The sequence below is a fragment of the Perca flavescens genome, chromosome 23, assembly GCF_004354835.1.
Source record: "Perca flavescens isolate YP-PL-M2 chromosome 23, PFLA_1.0, whole genome shotgun sequence".
Lineage (NCBI taxonomy): Eukaryota > Metazoa > Chordata > Actinopteri > Perciformes > Percidae > Perca > Perca flavescens.
The window spans coordinates 19,149,453-19,166,088 of record NC_041353.1 but is presented as its reverse complement, the minus strand read 5'-3'; the positions used below and the strand labels follow the sequence as shown (position 1 = coordinate 19,166,088).

The 16,636-nt window shown below is 42.0% G+C and overlaps 1 protein-coding gene across 3 annotated transcripts in view; it reads right to left on the bottom strand.

The window, feature by feature from the left end:
* Nucleotides 1-16,636, bottom strand: part of syn3 (synapsin III) — a 136,144-nt gene that overhangs the window by 114,915 nt on the left and 4,593 nt on the right. For all 3 annotated transcript variants that reach the window (XM_028570194.1, XM_028570195.1, XM_028570197.1), the window contains one exon: nt 9,395-9,872. In XM_028570194.1, coding sequence (XP_028425995.1) covers nt 9,395-9,813 — 419 coding nt within the window. In that variant the 5' untranslated portion in view covers nt 9,814-9,872. The remainder of the gene's footprint in view (nt 1-9,394; nt 9,873-16,636) is intronic.

Genomic DNA, 16,636 nt, shown 5'->3' with positions numbered 1-16,636 from the left:
GTATATATCATTAAACCAAAAGTACATGTATTAAAATCATAGGGTTTATTGATTATTCCTAAAACAAAAAGTAAGCAGATAATTGATCTTTACCAAATAATTCAAGTTTGTAGCTGATTTGACAATACCCAGTGTATATTCTAAAGCATATTTCTTCTTCATAAAACGTTGAATAGCAGCTGTGTTTGAAAGGCTCTGTGATACTAAATAAACCTGTTTGGTCTTAAAGTCTAAAGCTACATGAGACTCGTAGTAAACCTGCAAAATGTCCCTGAAAGAAATGCTCCCGTGTTTTCAACTGAATTATTTGGATGACAAACAATGTACCTCCAGACAAAAACCTATATTTAGACCAACTTGTATTTTTGGGGGTCTAGGATGAAAGTGAGAACTCATGAGTGTTTGTCCCCAGAGTTATAATGCATCAAACTAAGCATTTCATATTACACATGACCGTAGTGCAACTTCACATTTTAAACAGACCAACAAACATGACATCATTTTTATGCATTTATTTTTTGTTTGTGTATAAATGCATTTTCTTTTCCTCAGCCGGGCATTAGAGAAGCTTTCTGTACCACTTCTTCTTCTGAAGCTCTACTAGCTGGGACCTCAGGGTGCTCTCCGTCCTCTCCCACTCCTGCTCCTTTTCCTGCTGAGTCAGCTTCAGGCTTTCTGTGGCCTGAAGGAGGGATGACTTGTCCTCCTTCCACTCGTTGAGATGACTCTCCAGCTGCTGCTCAGCCTTCTTCAGATCAGCCAGGAGGGCGTCGCTCACAGAGCTTTGCTCGTCAATCTGAGCCACATAGGAGGCTCTCGTTTTCTCTCTCTCCTCCAGCACGGAGCTTTTCTCCTGCTGCCACCAGCTGATGTTCTAACTTTTTCTTAAGAGCAGCCATCAGGTTCTTGTTGTTTTTGTCCTGCATCTCCAGCTGGGCTCTATGGGAAGCCTGAGATCTTTCCAGTATCTTCTTTCCCTCTTCCTGTTTTCGGAGAGATTCCTCCATCTTGGTAAACTCCTTCTTCAGCTCCTGAGCGTGAGCCCTCTCACTCTCCAACCTCACGTTGGTGGTCTTAGCTAGAGCAAGCTTCTGTCTTTCCTTAAGAAGCTCCATCATCTTCTGAGTCTCCACTTTATTTTGAAGGGCCCCCTTCTCTCCCTTCATCTTGTCCAATTCAACTTTCAGGTCTTCAGTAATGGTCTGCAGGTGCAGATCTTTTTGGGCTTTTCGCAGCATGTTGCTGATTTTTCCCAGCTGGGATTTCAGATACTCCGTTCCCTGGATGAGGAGTGGACACGTTCAGCCAGAGCCTCATCCAGCTGGGCTCTATGGGAAGCCTGGGATCTTTCTAGTATCTTCTTCGCCTCTTCCTCCTGTTTTCGGAGAGCTTCCTCCATCTTGGTAAACTCATTCTTCAGCTCCTGAGCGTGAGCCCTCTCATTCTCCAGATCGCTCTCCAACCTCACGTTGGTGGTCTTAGCTACCGCGAGCATCTGTCTTTCCTTACGAAGCTCCATCTTCTGAGTCTCCACTTCATTTTGAAGGGCCCCCTTCTCTCCTTTCATCTGCTCCAGTTCAACTTTCAGGTCTTCAGTATGAAGGTCTGGAGGTCCAGATCTTTTTGGGCTTTTTGCAGCATGTTGCTGATTTTTTCCAGCTGGGATTTCAGATATTGTTTGCCTGGGTGGGGAGTGGACACGTTGAGCCAGCTGAACTTTCAACTCACACATCTCCCTCTGCATCAGCTCTTTCTCATGGCTCCAACTGCCTCCCTCTCTCTGTTGTTGGAGCTGATCGAGGACATCGGCCAGCAAGTCCTCTCGGATTATCAGGTGAACTCTTTCCTCAGATTCACTCTGGGTGAGCCTCGCCTCGCTGTCCTTCCGTTCACACCGTACTTGTTCTTCAAGTGAACTGAGATAGAAATTAATTTGCGGTTCAATCTCTCTGGAGTTGAATTCCATGTTTTCCAACTTTGTATTATATTTTATATGTTTGAATATACAGTATGAATGTAATGATTTCTGATGATTCCTAAAATATGGCAAAGAAAGAACACTTTACGAAATGTGGAGAGGAAAAAGATGGATGTCTTTGCACAAGAGCAGTACACACAAGTATGCGGCAGTTGGGACGCCATTTTCTCTAACTCCAATAACCATGTGCGCTCAGCAACTACCTATTATTTCAGATGTGCATTTACCACAATAAAACTTTTTGTTATTCACACTGTCCAATACTTTTTATGTTGGATTTGAAAAGCCGTTTAGCCCCTGCTCATGTTTATCTTGTTAATGTTAAGTTGTTGTAAAGGAAGTGAAATATGAAGCTATTCCTATCCCTTGCTGCTCCAACAGAGAGGATTTCCCCATTGTGGGTATAAAGGGCTTTTCACACGGGGAGGGACATTTCGCCTGCGTAGTTGCGTAGATCCGCGGGGTCTCGCTCCTCATGTGAAGGACAACGCTCCGCGATTAAACGCCAGGCAATCAATGTGTAGCAATCATGGGGATTCTGTGCACTACTGCACTCCCTGCCGTACAACTGAATGAGATTAGCTGACTGTGGTATCATATATCCCTAATCACAGGTCAATTTAGGCAATCCTAGTTTTTTCCTAACCACGATCTGTTATTGTTAATAGCTAAAGTTAGCTAAATTAGCATAGTCATAATTACAGATGTTACCCGATAAATCGTAGAGGTGGATGCTTATAGTTTGTTATGAGTACTTATCCAGTTGACATTCACTAACACAATAACGTAAAGGTGTGCTGCGGCTTAAGCTGTCCATCACAGTTTTTCCTCCGGATAGAACAGTTATGATGGCTGCTGTGGCCCCAGTGAAACAGGTGACCACAGAGGGGATACGATTGATGTAGATTTACGGAAATGCATGAAAAAACACAACACATCTGTTTAGAGAGTGACAGCTGGAAAACTCTAGAAACACCACATGGTGGCTTGAAGAGTAAAAACAAGATGACATCTGGAATTAATACATGGCCGTCAAGTAAATTAGAAATTTGGCCAGTGTGGTTGAAACTTTTATCCTGACTTTTTTTCAGCAACCCAGCACAGAGATTTCAACAGCAAAGCTGCAAGCAGTATGCCTATTGCTTCATGAATCAACAACAGGACTCAGTTGCCTAAAGGCAAACACTGGGATAGAAAAAGCTAACACACAGCAGCAGCCAAATATTTGGTCTTTTTATACGAGTTGCACTGGTCTCAGGGGGTCGAGCTTTAAATGTTGCTTCATGCTCTGTAAGCACCTTTTAAAGTGGGCTCTGAGGTTCAATTTCTATGCAACACTTAACTGTCGGAGAAAGGTCTCGGATTTAGAGCCACTTTTTGAAATGATCTTCAGGCAGACAATAAGACCTCATAGGCGCTAGGAAGACCCTTAAAAGTGCTTTAGTTTCAGATACCTGTACTGGGAGGTAGAACAAAGCACAGTTTTTCATATTATCTTAGGTCTCCCACATTTGAAATGGATTCTTATATAAAAATATTTTATTGCAAAAAAGTGGTTAAAATGACATATTGTGACACACCCACCCAGGCCGAAGACGCATTGAGATTTGATCGCTTAGACCACATTTGAAGGGGGTTTGGGCCACGTTAGTATCAGTCCATTAGTATTTCTCATGTCACAGAAACCACTGAGAGTGAATCGTGTGTTGTGGATGCTATTGTCGGTGATGTGTCTGTGTTTTTGTTCCGGTACTCTGCACAGTTCAGACACCCGGCCGCCTGCTGTTATCCCTGGCACGGAGGTTCCCGGGGACCGCAAGTTCATAAAATGGGCCCAAAAATCTGAACATAATACACACACACACCGCTGTCGGGTGGAAAAAAAAACGCCCTTCGTTACACAGACAAAGCGTTTTTCATAGTCATCGCACATTTCTGTAATAGGCTAAATAATGTAGGATTTATGTGAGAGTAAAAACTGAAATGTATACACACAACAAAAAATATTTTTATTAAAATATCTATTTCTTTATATGCAAATGGTAATGATGTGCGTATTTACAGATAGACCGTGGAAGTGAGATCTGATCACAAGTGGCCACTCAAGACGCATGTGGAGAAGCATTCCAATGCCAGCTATGAACTGACTCACTTAGAACTGTCCACTTGTGATCGGATCACCCAAGACACATGTTAATGTTATGTTAATACCAGGTCTGAACAGGGCCGCAGACACTCGGCTAACATTTGTCAGTGATATGTAATATAATAATAAATTGAATTTATATAGCGCTTTTCAAGACTCAAAGTCGCTTTACAGAGAAGGTAGATTACAAAAACAGAACAAAACAAGATTCAGGCAGATAAAAAAGGGACGGGGGCAGGAGGCTACGGATAGGCAGAGGTGAAGAGATGGGTCTTGAGGCGGGACTGGAAGATGGTGAGGGACTCAAAGGTGCAGATCTCTTGGGGGAGGGAGTTCCAGAGCCTGGGAGCTGCCCTGGAGAATGCTCTGTCCCCAAAACTGCGGAGGTTGGACTTTTGGATGGAGAGGAGACTGGCTGAGGTGGATCTGAGGGACCGTGAGGGTTGGTACGAGGAGAGGAGGTCAGTGAGGTATGAGGGGGGACAGATGGTGGAGGGCTTTGTAGATGAGGACCAGGATTTTGTAGGTGATCCGGTGGGAGATAGGAAGCCAGTGGAGTTGTTTTAGGACTGGAGTGATGTGGTGCCAGAATTTGGAGTGGGTGATGAGTCGGGCGGCTGCGTTCTGGACCAGTTGGAGTCGGTTGAGGTTGGTAGAGCTGATGTCGAGGAGAAGTGAGTTGCAGTAGTCCAGTCGGGAGGAGATGAAGGCGTGAATGAGTCTTTCAGCAGCGGGGGGTGTGAGAGAGGGTCTGATTTGTTGCATATAAAATACCACAGAAAAGGTGGATCTGGAAATAATGCGGAACAAAGTGCCTAATCCTGTGCGGATAGAAAGGCTTCTTTTAAGTGTTCTTCTTCTATTTATTCCAACGGCCTATTCAAGGCCTAACGGCAACAACCAAGCTCTAATACTGAAGCCAATATGAATTGGCCTAATGAGGTACACCCCACCCCCCCCCCCCATGAAACGGAACTGACACTTCGCTGCAACACAAACAAATATATTTATTCACCTCTATTCACACACACACAATGAGGCATATTTTCAGTTGTGATTGAACTGTATTTTTTGAGTTACTATATAGGCCAACTTTGATCTTGACATATAGGCTAAGCATTTTGTAGCAAATTACAATAAACCCACTATTAATTACATTATCTTAATGCAGTGTAACTTCTTCAGCATGTAAATAATGCACCTAAAATACAAATGTGAGCAAGGGCGTTCAGCAATCGCTATTGAATCAACAGCCACGTGCAATTTAGCTAGCAGGTGAAGAATACAAACAACGAAAATCACCAGTTAATTTAAATTTGCGAGACCGGGCTTAAATAAACTGACAACCTAAGTTATACGACTTACAGTTCTCAATGACGATGATCTCAACTGGCTTATCATCCGGACGGCATCTCTTTTTCCTTTCTCCCTTTTTCTGCCGAGTGATGCAGGTGCCGCTCGCGGCGTGAAGCGTGTGTCCGCGCTATTCTCCGACATGCACTCTAACAATGCAGCTCTATTTCTGATACCGTGGGGGGCAGAAATGTTGCCATGGGGGGCTGTCACGGTCAAATCAACATAAAGGAAACACTGAGGTAAGACGCAATGGCATCTAAATACTGGCTCCAAGAAAATTAGAACTGTACTGTATTGAAGTGACTGGGAAACATCCCGAGTAGCAGCCTTTTCTCCCTGTTGAGGTTGGGAAGAAGGTACCGAATAGAGCAGGCCAGCACTGAGAGGCTCAGGAAGAGATTCTACCCTCAGGCCACTAGGATCCTAAATAAGGTCACTGCCTAAGACTGCCCAATAATATAGTTTTTTCTAATGTGCATATTGTTGCTGATTTATGTTTCGAGAGTGTATGATTGATTAACAAGGGTCTTAGCCTATCATAGTTAGCTGTAATGGTTTCGGCTCACCAGAACACTTATGGGTGACATCACTTGATACTTGGAGACAAAATTGAGACCGTCGGCCCATATATACGTTAACATTTTGGCAAATTGTCACCATTAAATGTATGCCGAATTAGCTCTTAACAATTACTGTTAACATTGTACCCATGGATGTACAGATTACATTGGATTACTTTGATACTGAAGAAAACTTAAAAACCCCATGATTCTTAGGCAAGTTCTGGAGTTATAAGGAGCGCCTTCTTTTCTAAAAAATCCTAAGGAGCTGTATGGACATTTACTCACAATGGACATCAGCGATAATGATATCCTCTGGAAGTGTAAGTCACGCTGAATCTAAAAAAAATGTGCATCATCATGTTTGCATGTTCAGAGTTAGAAGGCTAGAAGAAGTGCACTTTTTGACGCACATTGCAGCAATTGATTCCAAGTACCATAACTGCCTCCATAGTTTTAAAACCTCTGGTTTAATGTTTAGAACAGCAATTGGGAAACACTGAATTGGATAATTGGTGTCAACTTCAAGATCAATCCTAAAACTGTAAAATCAACATGCATTTATATAAGAATCAGTGTGAAGTAAAGTATTTCAATGTGCGTTTGTGCTTTGACTCAGAAGAGCTGTTGCTGATTACAGAACGTGTGAGCTCAAAGACTGCGAGCGCTGATTGTTTCAACAGCAGGGGAAGAGTGTTTCCTTTAAACCTCAGAGGCGACCACACATCACCATCTGCTGGCCAAAGCCCTTCCCTTCTTAACAGGAATATCAAAGCATGAGAAGTGACGAACGTTTCTCTGTGAAGTTAAAGTTGAACTACAGTGCCACATGGTGGCCATACAAGGAACAGGCTGAGTTACAAATCAAACACAATCAATCTGATCTAATAAAAAAATCTTTATTTTTAAATTGAAATATATTGTATATTGATATTAAAAATGTACCTAATAAAAGCCACTATCCAGTTGCATTCTGGGAAATGTAGGACACTGTGTTTTTGGAGCTTGATTCATACTAGGGAGGACTAAAAGTCAGGATATCTCAGACTCCGCTGCTGACTGTCTCTGGCAAGCCACTCTGTCCAAAATCTAGTACAGTGCGTATCCACCAAAAAGGAATTTGTGAAAAAGCAAAATACATGAATGTAAATTAAAGAGGTTCTTTAGCAAAATAACACTAACACTAATTACACGCTCAGTCTACATGCCACAATTCTGAATTACAATATAATGCAATCCAATACATTATCACAAACTATGGCCTTGGAAATGACCAATTTAAATCAACAGTCAAAGTGAGGGCTGCACAATATATTGTTTTTTTTTTTTGTTTTTTTTTTTTAAATTGTTATCGCAATATCAACTTGCGCAATAAACACATCGTGAAAGGCTGCGACATATAGTGAAAGACAATCAGAGATTATTTGTATTAGTTGACATTGAAATATCGGTAGAAAACTGCGCTTTTTAAATTCCATTCAATGTTCAATTTGTTCAATAAAAGAATGTTGGAAATTATTTCCTTTCATTTGTTTTAAATTCAACAAGCAATTTGTTGTATTTTAGAAGAATACTGAAAGCAGCAGAACTGAGTGCACTTTAAAAAGGTCCCATGGCATGAAAATTTCACTTTATGAGATTTTTTAACATTAATATGCATTCCCCCAGCCTGTCTATGGTCCCCCAGTGGCTAGAAATGGTGATAGGTGTAAACCGAGCCCTGGGTATCCTGCTCTGCCTTTGAGAAAATGAAAGCTCAGATGGGCCGATCTGGAATCTTGTTCCTTATGAGGTCATAAGGAGCAAGGTTACCTCCCCTTTCTCTGCTTTGCCCACCCAGAGAATTTGGCCCACCCATGAGAGAGAGAGAGACATCATGGCTTTCAAATGAGTAAAGTGGCAGTTGTTCCCAGACACACCCTTCACCCTCCTCCTCAATAGCTACAGACACAGAAATAGTACATACTAAGGAAAGCTCACTGTGGGACTGGCTCTAGTGGCTGTAATTCTGCACCAAGGCTGAATTTCGGAAAAGAGTCTTCAAATACAGTATTAGGGGACCACTAAGGCCTATATAAAAGCATTCAAAGAGCACCATGTCATGGGACCTTTAATATCTATTTGTTTATCATTAGTAATATCATTAATGCGATATTCAACAATGTTATCGCATATGGCATATTTTCCTCATATCGTGCAGCCCTAGTCAAAGTCTCAACAAAAACTGAACATTAGAAACTTCCCAAAGGTAGGATTTATAGTAGGGCTGTTGCAGTGGATTGCATTAGATTAAACAGGTGTTGCTGTGTCAAACCTGTTTAAAATGTAGTTTTAAAATCTCTTTAAAAGAGTCCTTCACAAAAATGACTCTTTATGGTGCTGAAAAAGCCCTTAACATCAAAGGCTCCATTATTCTCGCTTTATATAACCAACGGAGTTTGTTTAGGTGAATAAAAACCGCAATCTGTTCAGAGTGAGGATGGGTCCTCAATGAGCCTGAACGCCTCAGTAAGTGGATGATCCTCTGTCGACTCATTTCACAAACAATGGGACGTGAGGAAAAACAGGCCCTTTCGGGATGTCAGCCAGCGGGATAAAAGAATATTGAGAGCAATCTTGGTGCTTTTGATACGACTGTCAGCGGGGCGCTTTAATCTAGTGATCATTTTTAGACCCCGGTCTGATCTCCCTGCAGAGCCTCATATGCACATGCTTCGCTACACAATGATCCCAGCTAATTGTGCAGATAAATTCAAAGGGCTGAAAATAGCTGATAACAGCTTCGCTGAGGTCGATTTGCCAGCAAATGTCAGGCAACAGAATAGTTATCCATGAAATGGAAGAGCGGTTTATTGATTCGGTAAGACAAACATGATAAACTGGCTGCTGCATGTCTTGACTGCTGCTCCAGAAATCAATTCCTCCACAGTGTGCAGCAAAAGATGGCCAATATCAGCCTCTCACACGCGTGCATGCGGCGTTGCTGAAAGATGATCTCATCTCTCCGAGTTAACGTTCATTTATTTTTCTTCAGGAGATAAAGACCTTCCTCTCGTTTCCATGACAATTTTCATATATCAAAGCCTGCTAATACTACTCAGCTTCATGTAGCAGAACTGTAGCAATGTTATTTCCTGTCAGTAAAGATAGCAAGTGAGCTAAGATGCTCATTGGTTTTTGGGATGTATTGTGGATTTTTAAAGGGATTTTGAAACACGTGACAACTAATAACTCACAGTTCCAGTTCTAGGAACTGGTTTGAGACGAATCAATGTGAAATCAGTGTGACATTAGACCTTTTTTCGTTCAAGTCCCCATGCACACACATGCGAACACCATGAAACGTCCACTCACCAGTCGGTGTGCTGATCATCGATGACCAGCAGGATCTTGGGCTTGCGTATGACAGGTTTAGGGGGCTGACTGCTTCCTGTTGAGGCTCCATCAGCTGCGGTTGCTGCAGATTTGGCGTGTGCAGCGGCGGCGACGTTCTGGGCCATCTGAGCACTCTTCACCACGCTGGAGAAGGAGCTGAGGAAGCTCCCTGTGCCCAAAGCTGAGCCTGTGCCCGTGCCCGAGCCTGGCCCCGAGCCGGAGGCCGGGTTGGAGGTCGGAGCGGGGATGCTCGGGGGCTGCCGCCTCTCTGTGGCTGGGGAGGCGGGGGAGGAAGTGGATGAGCCTGGAGGGGTCGGCCTCTGCAGATCCATCATGTAGCCGTTGGGGAGGTTGGCCACAAAGCTGCTGTCTGACAGGCGCCGGCGGAGGTAGTTCATGGTGATGGGCTGGTGGGTCCGTCAGGCCAGAGGAGGAGAGGGGAAGAATGCTTGAAATCCTGCACAATGGACAAAGGAAGGGAGAGAGGATCTGTTCACAATCAGTTTCGCGATGCGGTTCTTATTTGATTATTTGTAACATCCTGTTTTAATGAAAACCAAAGTCATCGAAGCTGCACTTATCAATTTTCTTATATTAACAACGGAAGAATGACTACACGTAACGGGAAAGGAGTCACTAAGAATTATAACTCAACTCTGTAGTTCCCGTCAGCTCTGAGAGAGAGAGAAGATTTTAGCATCCTTCGGCTAATTGTTATGATTTTACGGCCCAGAACTGTACTGTTTTGGTTCAATTCTCACCGCTTCCAAAAAACAAATTCTATTCCAACTTCCCAGCGTCTAACGGCAGACAGAAAAAACTAGCCTGTAAATGCATTTGGCAGCTTAGGCAGATATTTCCCTCAGCAGCTGGCGGAGCCCCAAAGCAGAGCTAAAAAGGAGAGTGAACTTTGGATTTTTATTCAGCAGGTAGTCAGAAACACGATTAAGTGAATGTTAATGTTTCTCTATTTTTGCGAGATAAAAAAAAAAAAAAGAAAACAGTTTTACTAAGACATTCATCATATCAACTTTGTGGCGTTAACATCTTGTTCTATGTATGCAGGCAGCTCTCATAATGCTATTTAACTGTGGCTCTTAACAGTGAGTGAGTAAAAAAAACAAAACACACAAATGGAGCCTTTCAGTTTGAGCGTTCAACGAGCTACAGTACGTAGCTATCCCTCAGGATTAGATATAGATTTAGTTCAGATGGAAATTGTTAAACACGTGATGCTTTTCTGCTGTCTGAAGTTCACACTCATTAGCAAACAACAGATCTGAGACGAAGAGTCAGAGCAGGAAAAGAAGTGTCAAGCTGAGAAAGTTAAGATAAGATAAGCCTTTATACAGCAGTCTCATTTCTGTGTAAAGCAGACAGAGCCCGTTGGGAGAAAGGAAAGAGTTATGTAACACATGGAACCCAGCGTGGAAGAGAAGAGACATTCAAACAGATTAGCTATCAAACTGCAACCAAGCTAACGGAGAGGAAAAGAAACCCTTAAACCTGATTAAAACTAGGACGCTTCTCATAGTAAATGGAGCTTGGATGAGATGAAAGTGCATTTCTTATTGAGGCGTCACGTCTCAGGCGGATGTGCCCGGTGTTTGCAGCTGTGTTTTTGTAGTTAAAAAGGGGAAGGAGTGTCCAACAAGCTCCTCAGAAGGAGGAAAAGGATGTAGGGCAAATGTTCTTCATCTTGACAAGGCGCTATAGTCAGATGATCACCATCCGGAAGTCTTTATGCAGAGTGAAAGTTGTAGCTTTCTGCCTGAGCATATGTAGGTAAAACTATCTCCTGATCGTAGCTGTTGTAGCAGTGGTGTAATCATGTTTCTGTCCCCAATACTGCACTGATTCCAAAAGGGGAAATTCTATTTCCTCCCTCCCCATCTGGAAACTTTTACCTATACGCCAGTGGCAACATGTGCTGGGGTTAGCACAACAAGTTGATTGGCATGCGAGTCAGTGACACTATGGCGAGCACAAATGAAACGCCGGAGCTGAAAGACCTGCCTGGCGGCTCCCAGTCAGCTACAACAGCACTGGAGAGCGAGGAGCCAAAATCCTGATCCCCGCTACATCAGTTTTCAATTTCAGAGCATAAGAGATGCTTTTTCAGTTTTATGGAAACCAGACAATACTTACTTGTATGATCAATGTATTGTTGTTTGGATCTTTACGTGCTGTTTTTTGACAACAAGAAAAAATATTGAATGTCATCAGACTTATGGTTATATTACTAAATTAATTAATACTTGAGTTTGGGGATTCAGTGTTTTGCCTAAGTGCATTGCAGCTCGGCAGATGCTTGTTGTCATGAGGAATAACACCAAAATGGGAGATGTAATATGGCTACCGGCGGCAGGGCTGAGCAGCCTATCCTATCACAGAGTGAAGGGGCTTCCCCCTGGGTATTATGCGTATGTGTCAACCACCACAGGGCTCTTACAGAACAAACTAGCAGGGCAAATTATAGAAAATTGCTAGAAAACAGACAGAATAAAGACGAACAACAAGCAGTGGCAATTATAGTCACAGGGCCACTGATTGCCGGCTCAGCCCTCTTTGTAACGACTTGATCCCATTGGACAGATAAGAAACCGTCTGCTGAAAATCACTATCTTTACACCATTGGCACATTTCCCACTTTCTCAGCACCCAATAAGCTGCTTTCTCTTTGAGCCTGAGCACAACTGAAGCCTTTAAATCCTTAAAGGCTTTGCCTCTTAGTTCTCTGTGCAGTATATCCACACTGGGAGGAAACCACGGGAACCCCATGCTCTGTTACTGCTGACCTGGCGGAAAACATTAGTGATGAGAGTTTGTTAGGAAAGAGACATAGAAACACAAATGGGACAAAAAAAGAGCACTGTGTGTTATCTATGTCTTTATGATCTTTCAATAATACTTAATTCTTGTTTGGCAAGAGTCTGTTGGGGCTAAGTCATAAACCGACTTGGAACTAGCGGCTGAGAACATAAACTCATTATGAATATGAGGTAATAAATCAAGTCAAAAGTAGAGTCATTTTCCTATAGACATCTAAAGACGCGCACTTCGAAATTAGATAGAATGCAGGTTTAAGGCACTTCCGCATTGGCTTCACTTTTCAGACCTGGAAGCTTTTTTTTATTTATTTTTTTTACAGTATGTGGGCTAACTATAAAAAGCAATAAAAAGGATATGGTTGCTATTTAATATGCTATTTGATGCTCAATATTTACAGACTGCACTGCACCCTCGCAGAAACCCATAATTGAAAGCTGACGAGTGGCGCAGTGAGCAGCGTATAAAGGAAATATTAAGAGAAGTCCTTAAACTCTAACAGCAAAAAGGACTTTGGCTCAGCAGTAATCACAGGCTTTGCTCTGTAATGATGGGGAAGAGCAGGATGATGTCACACCAGACCCTGGGACCCCTGCTAGTGTACAGTGTGTGTTGGGAGTGTCTGTGTGTTACTTATTCTATATTTAAAAAAAAACTTGTAATTGATGAAGACACCGCTTAAGGGAGATGGCAGTTCCGTCCTGCTGTTCTCAGCCTCTTTTTATTTTTTGCATCCTGACTGTGAACTTGTGGAATCTATCACATATTCTGGAGGCTGTTCTGTGAATTTACACACCAAAGCCTGTTAGAATTGTTGACTAAATAGTTAAGGACGCACTGTACTGTCATTCCATCCTCTGTTTCCCAGCTGACATGGCCAAATTATGCAATAATGACTAATATTCCTTTTCAAATCTAACTGCGTACCCACCAGATGTGGATTTTCCTAATGAGACAAATGACGTGAAGCACACTCGAATGGAAGATGTCCAGAGAGAGAGAGAGAGAGAGAGAGAGAGAGAGAGAGGGTCTTGGGTCGTATGATCGTTAACAAATTTAACACTTCAGCAAAGGTGCTCATTTCCATACAGGTTTAGTGGCTTGAGTGGGGTATTTTGGCGACGGTAATGTTATTAGTGTTGTAAGTTAGCAGTAGACTTAATTAACCCGACCCAGGGTGAGTCTGATGAAAACTGATGTGTCTGCCCGGTTCATGAAACGAAAGGGAGAAAACAGTACAGAGTAACACAGCGGATAGACTACTAGGCAACTGCAGAGTTTTGTAACTTAAACAGGATGTACTAATGTACTAAGGCTCAGTCCTTGATGCAGCAGCTCTGGGTTTGATTCCGACCTGCGGACCTTTGCTGCATGTCGTTCCCCCTATCTATCCCCTTTTACATCTTCAGCTGTCCTGTAAAATGCCCAAAAAATAATCTTAAAAAAAAAAAACACGTCCAAATGTCTCCATGGTAGGGTCATGGAAACGCTGGAGTGGTGTGGACGCTTCAGGAGAGGGTAGTCCTAAGCCCCGGAAAAGCCCCGGCTGAATTTAACCCCTGCTTCTCACACCCCACACTAACACACAGTCACGTCCAATGCTGGTAAACTGTAACGAGCTTAAAGGGATCAGTGCGTGTCTCCCTGCTGTGCAGAAGTCAAACATGGCTTTAATTATTCATGACAGTCTGAGCTGGGGGGCCGAGAGTGTAACCAGTTAGAGCAGAGGGTGGCTGGACTCAAGTCAAAGTGAGGAGAATGAAACTGAATAGAGGTGGGACAGCAGAGGGATGAAATGCTACAATGGGAGGTGGCGTTTAACCTGCCCAAAGGCATTCTGGGGGATTATAAATAGCCATGTGGGACTGCCAGATGGATGTTTATGACCGTTACTATCCTGGAGTTTTACACAAAAAATTCCTTGGAGTCAGGCCTGTTGCCGTGGTTACCATCGAGTATTTTTTTTTAATTCAACGATGTTGGTCGGCAAGTCCACCTGTCTGTCCGTATGTCCAACACTTTCAGGTCCAGAGCACGACATCTCGACAGCTTGTGACCAGTTTGGAAAGACGTTTGATACAAATATTCGTGTTCCCCAGAGGATGATATCTATAGATTTTGGTGACTTCCTGTCATTTCCTCTAGCGCAGTAGTTTTCAAACTTTCTTCAATAATGTACACACTTTGAAATATTTTTTTAGCCAAGTACCCCCTGAACAGCGCAAAACATTTTTGGTAGAAAAAAAAAAAAACCTTAATAAAGAAGTACAACGCTGTGCCTATTTAGGCTAAACAACCACCATGTAAATAAAACAAACTTTAATGCTAGCCTCGATTTCTAATGTTTAAAATCCATCACTAAATAAAAAATAAATAATAAATCTCACATACCCCCTGCAGTACTCTTAATAACCCCTTGGGGGACTAGTACTCCCATTTGAGAAACATTGCCACACTGCTCTAGCGCCACCATCAGGCCAAAATTTCCCCTTGACCAATACATTAGTCTGTGAAGGGATCTCAAAAGCCAATTTTACTGTGACATTTTGCTTTACAGATTTATGGTACCTATAGGATGAACCATAATGTTTTGGTGACCACCTTAACTTTTCACAATTGGACCACAGAGAATGCCTAAAAATATCTAAAAATAATAAGTAGACATAAAATCTATTCTTATTCTATTTAGACCCTTTTGAATTTATTTCCTTGACATCTTTTGTAATACCATCCTGGCTCCAGGCTCTAAGAATAATAAAATCATGGTTATTCTTTGTTTCTGTCCATAATCTCTGTCCAATGCTTTGGTTTCCTATGGATTCCTGTCAGCCTCAAATAATTTGCAAATATTGGCATACTAGAACGCTAAACTAAGATGGTGAACATGGTAAATCCATAGTAACATCAGCATGTTAGCATTCTCATTGCAAGCATGCTAGCATGCTGACGCAGCATTAATATAGCCTAGAGTTGCTAACATGGCTGTAGAGTCTTCTTGTTCACTTCTTTGAAGCATTTCACAGTATTTGACTTCACCAACCAATAGTTAACTCAACCAATGCGTGCCAATAGTCAACATCTTTAGGCTAAATCCAACCAATATCATGGATAACACAGTAATATTCAGTGTTTCCTCTAGGGCTGGGCGATATGGAGAAAAATCAGATATCACAATATTCTAGACCAAATACCTCGATGTCGATATTGGGGCGAAAATTGTAGGGTTGACAATTGGGGCTTTAACAAAATATCTTCACACTTAGATTTTAGATAAATAATCATCAGTAATGTGGACATAATGTCTAAGTGGGGAAAATGCAAATTATAGAACAGCTAGAGTAGTCTGGTAAGTTCAGAAAAGTACATCACTTTACTGTAATGCAGCCTTTAAAACCAGGAAAAGACAACACTTATGTTATATCACAATATTACGATATCCAAAATCTAAGATGATATCTAGTCTTGTGTCACGATATCAATATAATATAGATATATTGTCCAGCTCTAGTTTCCTCCAAATTGAATCCTTTGGATCCTTCCTTAAATTTTAGAGTATGATGATGCACTAAAACTAATCACTGAATCCCAGCCTAATTCAATTCTTTAAGGGTGGATAACTTCTTAAGGCTGATTAACACACGGCAATTGCTCAATGGTCAGGGAAGTACGGGGCACATAACAATAAAACAAGGATTCAGGATTTTTTTTTTTTCACAAATATGATCTGCAAGAAACATCCATCATATCAGAAGTTGATTATACTCATAAAACAATATCTCAAAATTCATTAATGGCATGGATTTAAAGCCAAGATAATTAATGCTGTCGTCTCTGCTGTGGCGAGACGTCTACAGAGAAGATAGTGTTGAGTTGTTGTGGGAGGTTGTGTGAAAGCCTGCTGCTAATTTTAATCAGCCATTGCAAAACTTGTAAAATGCCAGCTTGTGAAGACACTATTAGGCTTAGGCTGTTGATTTCAGTGCTGTGAAATGCTTTCAGTGCATTGTCTCTTTTTTGTACAGACTTTACAGGCATTTTCAAACATTAATGTGACCAGACGAGACATAAAAAGATAACTGGAGCATAATTACAAAGACTCGGGATGGGAATCGAGAACCGCTTCCAGTTGATAATCGGTTCCAAATAGTCTGATCCATTGGAATTGTATGCCTCCTAGCTTATCAATTAATTTGGCTGAGGCCGGCATGTTTTCTGACAGTTGGGCGTTGCAAAACAATGACGTCAAACTCATGCATCTACGCTGCATAGAAACAAGAAAGGAGTCATGGCGGAGAGGAAGAAACATTAATTTCACAAAGAAAAACAACAACAATGACATTACCAGCTGTGCGGTACGCTGTTATAAGATGAACACAGTTGTGATCGGCAGAA